General features: G+C 46.6%; 1 protein-coding gene across 3 annotated transcripts in view; it reads left to right on the top strand.

Annotated features, from left to right (window-relative positions):
* Positions 1 to 349: 349 nt before the first annotated feature.
* LOC8035069 (regulator of G-protein signaling 7) overlaps positions 350 to 10657 on the top strand; it is a 50798-nt gene continuing 40490 nt past the window's right edge. Inside the window, exon 1 of one of the 3 annotated variants that reach the window (XM_029989879.4) lies at positions 350 to 1241. In XM_029989879.4, coding sequence (XP_029845739.3) covers positions 1134 to 1241 — 108 coding nt within the window. In that variant the 5' untranslated portion in view covers positions 350 to 1133. The remainder of the gene's footprint in view (positions 1242 to 10657) is intronic. The other 2 variants (XM_040501531.2, XM_029989878.4) reach the window with 2 other exon arrangements.

Here is a 10657-nt window from a genome sequence, read left to right as displayed (position 1 = left end):
GAACATATTGGTATTCAAGCTATGGGATTATTCCAGCACACTGAGCTTAAATGCTTGAGAAACAATGTGTTTTTAGAAACCTCAAACTTCTGATATCCGAGTCTTGAGGTTGAACCCCAAGCAAAATAAAGAATATTCATGTAAGGCCTTACAAAACTCCCGCTCAAAAGTAGGGAGTGCCGACGCGTATTTCAAGCAAGTGCACTCATCATCCACCAGATGTCGCCACTAGTCCCATTCCCCAGTTTCCTTTTGCTCCCGTCGGCGGGAAATCACGTGACCCAGTTCCCGCGCTCCCTGATTGGCCAGCCTCGGCGTCCGCTGCTTCTGCCTACTTTTGTTTGAAAACAGCGTAGGTCAGCTGCGCGGCTGCGCGATGTCGGCTGGCGGCTGTTGTCCTGCCAAGACCTCGAACGCCGTCAACGCCGTCCCTTCAGAAAACCATGCATAATCCCAGGCAGACGGGCGACACGGAATCCAGTCGCGCTGCATTAGTGCCGCCGTGAAGATAAGGACCGACCTGCCGCCCTGCTCCGTAGCAAGCAGCAGCAGCTTCAAGAGTCCGCAACGATGCCTCGGCCCCTACCCTCCACCGCCGACGGCGGCGGCGGCGGTTGCACGGATCCCCGACGAGAACGGGTCCTGCGAGCAGCGCGATCTTCGAGTCCGCGACATCACCGCGGAAATGGGACGGACGCCGACAGCTAGGTCTACAACCGCAACGCACGCAAAGGAAGCTAACCACAGCACCGCAGCGACCACCTCCACCGCGCAGCCACGGCAGGCTGGGCCCGGAAGGAGACCGTACTGTCGCTAGGCCTAACGCCGCTGCCGCTTCCGAAGTCGTGCTCGCTCGTCCTCGGTGGGCGCCTCGGTTTCGGCTGCGTTGCACCGTCGCACGCGCTGTTCGACTGGCGTGGCCGTGCTGACCGACGGACGGTGTCCGTGCAAGCGTCGTGCAGCGGCAACAACTTGGTTCGTTCTGCGTGTGGTTTGTTTTTGTTTTTGGTGGAGGCGGCGGCGGCGGCGGGGGTGGTTGTAATGGTGGCCGACGTTGTTGTGCCTGCCCTGCCCGCACGACGGCCCCAGGACTGAAGCTCGGCCCGACCGTGGCCCCTCGCGAGGAACTTAGCATGGCGTACCGTCGAAAGACGGACACGGGAAGCGGTCAAGGCGGCGGGGGTGCCGGCGGCGGCGGAGGCGCCGTCGAGGAGAACCCCAACCAGATCGTCTGTCGAAAGGTGAGCTTGCGGAAAGCTGCCGAAAATATTTATGAACAAAGACGCGGTTGGGGTCAAGCGCGTGCATGTGTCTAGTGGACTCAACTGACGTGTTTTGAATAGGAGCAACTTGTTGGTGTTTTTTTTGTTTTGTCTGCTGCCTCGCTCGGAGCGGGAACTTGATTGAGTGAGCGCGCGCAGGATGCATTGTCGGAGGCGGCGAGCGAACAATAAAAAGAACCTGACACTAAATATCACTGCGTTTGACTCACCGGCCGTGCGTGCATTACGTTTGTGAGTTGACGGCGTACAAGCAAAAATAAAAGAAATCAGCGTAAGAAAATTAGGATCGCTGAAATGGTTCTGTCAGCGCGCCTTCTCCACTTCATTTTTGAATCTTGCTTTCCTGCCCGCGGTTTGTGGAAATTACTGTCTCGGGCTTGTATCTTTAAAAACTGCGAACTATCACATGTTCCGTTAATTTGACAGTGCTATTAATTTCTTTTTTGTTTGCTTGGACGCATAGTTACAGAAGCAGGAACGCGCGAATATCGGGTTTTGCCCATTTTCTTTTTTTCTAACGCGGTCTAATTTTGCCGCGTAGTGGAATGTACTTATGCGGGGACTACGTGTCCTGGCGTCAATCTTTTTTTTTTTTTTTTCGCACATTTTGTGTGGCGTTGTGCAGCGATTGGCGATATTTATAGTCTAAGTATTATTTATTTCGCTGCTCCACTGTATTCACATTCGATCCTTCACCATTTTCTGTTTTCTTTTTCTTCTACTAAATTTCAGTAAAAGTTGTTTATAAAAAATAAATTGTCTTCTTTTTTTTTTTGCGTTGGCTCCGCCACTCTAAACTGAGCAACCGTCATGACCTTTTGCGCCATCAACATGTTTAAACATAAAAAAATAAAATCTATCCCTAAAACATGAGCAGCGAGCTGACAACTGTGCATTCACTGCTTTGTTCACTTTTTCCCTTCCATTGTTGACCGCCTAATGCCGCAAAAACAATATCAAGTTTTATCCGGGGCACCGTTCCGAAACTGACTATCAAATCTGAAGCGGGGTCAAAAGATGAAAACAACAAAATAAAAAAGTTATTCCGAGAAACCCTGCGATTTATCGGGTGGCTCCACCCGATAACACCCGGGCGTTGCGGCGCTGCACCCTTTCCGGTGTGGCGATGTCTGATACGAGACTGCCGTGAACTTCGACCTTGTATTTGACGAATTCGTAGCTAAAACGTCTTAGGGATTGGTACGCTTTTAAAAGGTTTGTCAGAATTCAATGCTGCAATAGTAACAGCAATATTGTCACCTGCTGCGATGAAAAACTCGCGTAGACGGTCGCTTTTGGAGCAATGTTACCAAATCCATGTTTATATGAGCGTCTGAAATGAGAAAAGCAGGGAAATTTTCAGCTGCCCCAAGTCGCCTTTTTTTTTTTTTTTAAATTTCGTATGTGGAAGTGGGTTGAACGGCCTCGCCGTCGGCGTAACCGCGCGTTGCATTATGGGACGTTACCCATAATGGCGTTACGCCACGCATCCCGGAAGACATTTCCCCGCTAAATTAAGCGGAAAAAGTGACGTCACGTGACCTCAACACCAGTTCAATTTCCCCACTAAATTAAGCGAAGAAATTTCCTGCTAAATTTAGCGGGAATATTTCCCCGCTAAATTTAGTGAGAAATTTATCAACATTTTCCCGCTAAATTTAGCGAAACTTCCCCCGCTAAATGGGAAAGGAGGAGGGGCATACCCTCCCCTCCTCCTCAAGAGCTGCGCTCTAATTTGGCATTGTAAAGAATTGTGCACGTCTTTCATTTTTGAATGCAAAAACATGAACTGTCCCATGGAGCGAGCTGACGTCATCAGTTTGAAGCGCGAAAACGGCACCTAGTTCCCCCGATCCCAATAGGAGCGAAATAAAGCTGATGGATTTCGCCTTCGTTTCCATTGGCTGGCGCGCGTCGACGGGGCTCCCATTGGCCGCTGCGCTCCTCAGTTTCCACGACCGCTCACGCCATGGCGCTGCGCTCGTCAGTTTCCACGACCGCTCACCCTGTGGCGCTGCGTGTCCATCAGTGCTCCGTTGACACGGAGCGACCAAGGCCACCAGGAGGGCACGCGCGCTGACCGGCGACGAAAAGTACGCACCAGACGAAAAAGGGAGGGGACGAGCGGCTTGCGTGCTTTCGCATTCACAACTCATAAGAAGTGCTCAGTTGTACCTCGAGCTTTTTAATATATATATATATATATATATACAAGGTGTTTGTTTTTCGTTTTAAGTATATTTTTTTAAAGAAGCCGCGAAGGCTGCACGAATACGGATTGTGCAGGTGAGTTATACTGCCAGGGAGACATAATATATAGGGTGCTAATCGCCACAAAAAGTCGGCTAATAAACTAAGATATGTTAATTATTTTAATTATTTAAAATGCACAGTTCCAAACAAAAACCTGCTAAGCGCCATCGAAAAAAAAATAGAGTTTTTTTTTCAAGAAAGATTTGAAGCACGGTGGAGCGGTCAAGTTATCACTAGTGCAGCAGGAGCGAGAAAGCCTACGGACGCGATATTTCCGTTTCTTATTGTCCGTGTTTTCTCACCGCCAGCCTAGCTTGTGCTTGTTAGAACACGAGTGGCAACTTTAGTGCACTACTGCGCTTCCCACGCGCTCAAAGCCCACTTCTAAAAATGACCGATTTCGTGGTTTTCGATGGCGCACAGGAAGTTTTCTGTTGGAACCGTACGTTAATTTCCACCTGTTCAAAGGTTAGTTGACGTAATATAGTTAATTATCCGATTTATCGCGATGAGTAGCCCCCTATATTATGTCCCTCTAACCATATAGCTAAAAAAAAAAGAAGAAAAAAAAAACAGTGTGTGCGTTATGTGCATCCTGCACCCTGCTAATTTGACCATAATGTGAGGGATTTGCGCCCAGAATTTTATTTCACTTTAATCATACTGAAAATAGCCGAGGCCTTGGTATACGGCCGGGCCGTTACGATATGTTTGTGCGAGTTTTCAGGACTTTCGATAATCGCCTCAAGTAACGGAATACTCGATTTGGTTATACGTGAAGCACGGTCAGTACCCGGAAGTTTTGCGATAATTCTCACCTTCGTGGTCTGTTCTGGCGGTTAGTTAGTTTCGTTGAGTGCGCTTCTCACCGCGCACTGGTGTACTGCGGTGAAGCGACAGCCGCGGAGTAGTCATCGCGATTTTGGGTGTCTTGCTTTGCCGCAGCGCACCCGCGTCCGAAAGTGCGATGCAAACCAACGCGCTTTTGTGCGCGCGTAGGCCGTGCGCTTCCCGGAAATTGCGTATTTCGTCGCATTTTTGCTGTTTCCGGTGCGCTTTCTGAGTCACAACTACGCGCGTTGGTTAGGACGTTGCGGCTTCGGGAAAGCGGAGAACACCTGCGCCAGACGGCAAGGAAACGCGGAGCCGAAAATTGTGCCCTCCACCGATTTGCCAGGAGACAGGAGCGCCTTACTACGTTCCAGCAAGTTTTCGTGCGCCTTCAGAAAAAGTTTAAATCATCCAACTTATGCGCGCCCGGAAGGCGCAAGGAATCGGCGCGACGTCACGAATTACGCAATTTTCGGGAGCCGCACGCGCAAAAACGCGTTGGTTTGGATCGCGTTTAAAGGGGGAATGCGCCCCTCCAGAGTGAGACTTGGCACAATTTCTCAATAAAAGTTCTGCTTGTATATGCGATATCCTGCCTGCATCTTTTTTTTTTCCCCAATTCGAATGTTGCATGGGCTCTTGTAGGTTTATTTTTATGCCTTTTCTTCTTTTTATCTGAAATAAGAATTGCAGTTTTATCACAACATTTATAACTCGAAGTAAATATAAATATAGGTGCTCAAAATGATTGTGTTCTAGCTCTATTTCAGTGGAATGCCGTACTTAAAATAAGCATTCGCGTCAGTTTGAGCCGCCTTTCATCAGTCATCTTGTTACCGTGTCTGGTGCTTCTACACAACACAGCTAGTTCTGTGTTTGAGGGAATCGCCCCTGGTGTGCGCATGCGCGATCGATGCTAACAAAAGGTTACACACAAGGGAGAAGGCAAAGTAGACATTGCCTTTTAACATAATATTTGCAGTGATATGAATGAAAATGAAGTGTTTGCTTGTGCTCCAAAATATCTTTTTTGCTGCAAAATGACTCCGACCAATCATATCACTGCAAATGCTTCCTTGCTTTTTTTTTTGTCTATAATATTTGTGTTTTTTTTTTGTTTTTTTTTTCGCGCACTGCCCTATCAGGGCGCTTTGAGGTATATTAAATGAACCAATGGAACTTGAAAAGTTTTTTTGGGGAAGAATACCTTTTCTAATTCCTCTCACTCCAGAAGCATGGCTTCAGCGTTCGTTACGTCTTTCAGACTTCCTTTTTTGGCCCTTATTCTCTCGTTTCTACCGTGTAATACGCGAAGGATTGCAGGCCAGAGAACTTCGTGCGTAGTTATTTATAGTGTAGCTCGCTCGATCTAGGTATTAGGGAAGGCACGGTCCTTGGCGAGGGGAGGGGTTGATGACGTCACGGTTCCCCTTTCCCTCCGCCAAGACGGTTTGCTTAGCGTCGAATCGCGTGACAGCGCAGCTGGGAAACGGGGCGGTTGTGTATGAATTGGAACAAGACATAGATGACGGCTAAATGAAGATGGCGGATGTATCAACTGTAGCAGACGACGTCACTTAAGACTGTTGCTGCAGGAGTTCCGTGTGGCTGTACTATTGGTTCTTTTGTTTTGCAGTTGTGTTTGGTTTGGAGTGTATACCTTCGAAACTAAAAAAAGAAAAAGGTAATTCGTTCATTAAAGGACGGACAACTCGATTACAGAGCGCTCTTTGAGAGATCGTTTCGTACCGAACAAAAATGGCGCTATTACTGGATTGATCGTCTGCTTTCGTCGTCTGCTTTGATCATCTGAGAGATGAACTCTTTTGCGTGATTGAAGGATATAGGCCCGTGGTTCTATATTTGTTTCGTCGTTAATTTATCGTCTTCTTTTCCTCGTATATAACGGGTATACGTTCCTAATAGAGGTGACGATGCGCGTCGGCGGAAAGTTCATTATTCATTCATCCCGTTAAAAGCAAAACGTTTTAGTTGCGCGAAGCATCGTTTGTAACCGCTTGTCTCCGTAGCTGTGTTTTGTGTTACTGGCTCTATATTTCGTTTTTAGTTGGATCTTATTGGCGTTTTTTTATTCATTCTTGGGCCTCACCTTTGATCAAGGTGCATGACAGTAAAGCGATATCGCGGCGGAGTTCCGCTGCTTTGGCCTTGGGCAACCTTTGGGGCGGATGTTCTCTGACTTTGGCGGTAGGGCGATCTAGCTCGCGGCGTGAAGGCTGATCTTTTGTGAGGTCTAGGCGGCCGGTGATGGTTTGCGAAGAAGAAATCGATGTCCTGACCCCCCCCTCTCTCTCTCTCTCTTCCTCGTGCGCCTCCTTCCCCGTGCTACCTTTTCCTGCGCTTTGTAGCTCTACTTGCTGCCGTTTTTATTCTTTCGCTTCCTTTCGTAATGCTTCTACTGCAAGAACCAAAAAACGAAAAAAAAGTTATCGCTGGTCAAAACGAGGGAAATAAGAGGGGGGGGGGGGGGGGGGGGGAGGAAGTACTAATGGTTCTTGCTCTTTTTGTTCTGTTTTCTTGAACATTCTGTGACGTGTTTTTCCTTTTTTGCTTGAGCTGTTTTTTTTTTTTTTTTGTTGGTTTTGGTTTGATTGCGTTCCGCTGGCCGTGCTCGGTTGTTCCGATTTTTATGTTTGGTCGCCCGGTCGCTTACCGGGCGACCAAACATAAAATGGTGTTTTTGCTTCTTGTGTGCTTTTCGTGCGTTGACACGTACAGTTCCGCGGTTTGGATTGGCAAAAATCGGCGGAGCGTGTGTGTGTTTTGCAAACGGCAATGTAGGCTACAGCGAGCCAGGAATACGAACCAGGGTAGTCGGAGCGAAACACGTGATGACGTTTCGTGGTGTTATAGGATCTAGAACCCCGATGTTATAGGATTTAGAACACCAACGTACTGTCCGTTTTTAATAGAACGAGATCAGGCTCATTGTCTTTGCCCTGTCGCACAATTCATAAACAAGCGTGAACAATATCTTTTCATACGGCAGTTCTTGCTCTCATGACGAGTATATATCTGTATCTTAAAGGTATTTTCTGACGGCCAGAACCCTGAGTTCATAGCTTTTATCTCTGGCAGCGGCTTCTGAGTGACGCCACATCCGTATCCGCTCGATTTTTTTTCGCCGGCGATCGCAGCCGTGTCATCGGCCCTATCCGCTCAAAACATCGCACTGGCGCCCTGGCATTAGCACCCGCCACAGATTCGCTGCTAAATTGAGCGTATGCTCGTCTCACGAACTGTTCCCGCAGTGCTCGCTGTTCTAGCGGACGGAAATGTTTGCTGCGGTGGGCGTTCATCCGAAGTTGGTTGGTTTCGGAGCAGACGACTCTTGGCTAGCAGACGACAGCCGGTTCCTCCGGGCGTCGGATATGGCGTGGGACAGAAATGCTACCGTGGCGTCGGGTCACGTGCCTCGCTCCGACGCTCTTATGGGGTCGTGGGTCTCTAACCTCCACAGTTCTTCGGCAACCACAAGAGGAGAAGAGGGGAAGGAGGGAGTCTCTTGGTCATCGGGACTCTCCTTTGTGTGTCCCAGACCAACAGTTGCCCAGACTTGCTCAGGCTTGCTCAGAAGTCGCTATTCTCCCCCGTCACTCAAAATGTGTACTGTACAAAACCAGCTTTCCCCCCTCTCTCTTCTGTTGTGGGGAATGAAAGATTTGTTAAAAATTACTTGTACTTTACTTTGAAAGCACATTGTATTTATAGCACTTCAAGTACATCGCGCAGTACTTTTTAGGCGCACTTTACCCAACAGCTGATCTCGGTAGTCGAACAACCTTTTTAAACTCGTTTTTTTACCAACCAGCCAAATAGCTGACGCCATTCGTTTTTTGTTTTTTTTAATTTTGTGCTAAGTAATTTTATAGGTGTAACTGCGATCTTTTTTTTTTTTTTTTTTTTTTTTTTTCCAATGGGCTTTTTAACTGTCTGCTAAACGTGCACGTAGCTAGTGGCTCTTGCTTGCTGTCATTTGATTTCAAAACTTTCGCTTTCAAAAAAGGTCGCGCCAAACATCGTTGAGTTCATCAGACGACAGTCTCAGGCTTTCCTCTTGTTTGTTTTTGTGTGTAAACGCCGTGATAAGTTAGTACAACGTACGAAATTTAAAGTTTCTTTTTTCAGCTTGCTTTACGAAGCTGCCGACATTTGCATTGCAAAGTTTCTTTTGAAACAGAACAATTGGCAATCTCGACGATGCTTCGCGACACTTTTGGATTCGAACTCCCTAAACACCCAATGCAAAAAAAAAAAAAAAAAAAAAGTTTTTTTTTTTTTTTTTTTTTAGAGGTGATCGCGCGTTGCACACAACAAGCGCCTTTCTGTCGCAGCTGCCTGCCGTGAATGAAAAGCGTTCTTTGCCGCCGCTGCCGCCTTCTGCTTCAATTTTAGCAACCGTGAGCGTTCTCTTCTTCAAAACGACCGTCGTATTTTCTGAAGGGGTTCGCCTTCCACGCTCGTTTCGTTCATTTTTTTTTTTTTGTGCTTTGACGCAGTTGTTAACGTTTACGCCTTCTTTCTTTGTATGCTTTCGGATTTGTGTATGCGTATTCTTGCGCACAGAGCACGTGGGGTTTATTTTGGTTTGACTGCGTTAAAGGTACTACCTAAACTCGCGCGTCGCGGCCGCAAGGGGGCGTGGGCGTTTGAAGAAATATTTACGAAGTGAAGAAGCTGCCCTCGATTGCTCGCGTTTTTTTAAGTCCCTCTTTTTTTTTTAAGTACTTTCCTTAAGGTGGGATAGTAGCTTTGTGGCTTGGCGCGCTGCCTGACGACCGTTTCGCGTTTGCTGGTGTGATAAAGAGCAAAAAAATAAATGATAACGGGACCTGTTTTTTTTTCTTGTGTGTGTATACATGTCTGGAAAATGTCGGTTTCACAGGTGATCACCTGTGAGACCGACCTATAACTTTGATAACACTTCGGCGTCTCATGAGCACGCAACTGACGAGAATGTAAATCAGCAAAAGTTTTGCACATATCAAGCACACAAAAAGAAAAAAGAAAACCTTACAAGGTTAAAAAAGCAAAAAAATAAATGTTTTTTTTTTTTTTTTTTTTTTAAATTTAAGTGCAGTTGGTGCCTGCAGGGTTTGCCCAAATTAACCTCGCAGTTTTTTTTTTCTTTTTTTTTTTCCGGTACGAGCAGTACTTATGGTTCGCGTCGTCTGCATGCCGCCGCCGCATCGATGTTGTGACGTCATTTCCTTTTCCGGTTCAGGGCTCCGGCCACTCGTCTGCCGGAAAGAGATAACGGATTTTCGTGCCGTCTGCTACGGGTGTTAGCACGACACAGTTCGGCAGGTTCTTGTTTCGTTTCCGTTTTTTTCCTTAATATTTTTTTTCTTCTGAACACTAAACAAAGAAGTAACAATTGCTTGAATGTGTTGCGCACACTAGATACGTGAAAAAGAATATTGTTAGGGAGGCTTGGTTGTGACCGGGTTGACAAGACACACTGACTGTTACCAAGTTGCACAAGGCTGCCAGTATTTTTATTGTTTGTTTTGTTACAGAGCTAGCAAAAAGCTGAACATTCGAATAAGTCATATTTGTATAAGAAAATAGTTAATCAACTTCTTACATTTAGGAGAGTTACTAATATTTCTTTGGAAACTCCCTCGTAGATGGAGTTTCCAAAGAAAAGCTCCGTCGTAGACGCCAGAGAAGTAGAAGGAACAAAAAGTTGTTCAAATATTAATTTCACAATGTCTACTCACTGTATAGTTTGTTTCGTCTTAGGTTAGAGTACAGTTGAAGGCTTAAACACATACAACAACAAACACGCATACTAAAAGCGCAAGTCATGGGACATTCGCTGCACTTGATTGGTTTAGTCGATGAAAGAACACATGCAAAGTGACAACGAATGCCACAATGTCGCGCCTTGATGCTGCGAATCACGCGACCAGAGTGGTTGACGCTGGGCAGCAACCGCTCTGGCCGGCTGACGCACTGGCTGGTGGATCGCCAACATCGTAGAAATTTCCAGACGATGTCGTTGATGTCACTCCCGAGGAAACTTTGCAAAATAGTAGGATTGCCGATTGCAGCTACTGCGATAAAACAGAACCCCGGTCTTGTACTTCTAATCAGATTACTTGACTATCATGTCTGCCACATCCCTTCGTTCCATGGCTTAGCGCGATATTCACGCAAATTATGCTCAGGGTTATTACAGGTCGACCTTCTTCGTTCTAATTTTAAATTATTCTCTAATTAAGAAAAGAAAAGAACTGAGCAGAGAAAGATTGAGAGAAGAAAAC

The sequence above is a fragment of the Ixodes scapularis genome, unplaced genomic scaffold, assembly GCF_016920785.2.
Source record: "Ixodes scapularis isolate PalLabHiFi unplaced genomic scaffold, ASM1692078v2 PGA_scaffold10__122_contigs__length_95168666, whole genome shotgun sequence".
Lineage (NCBI taxonomy): Eukaryota > Metazoa > Arthropoda > Arachnida > Ixodida > Ixodidae > Ixodes > Ixodes scapularis.
This window is presented reverse-complemented; position numbering and strand designations above follow the sequence as displayed.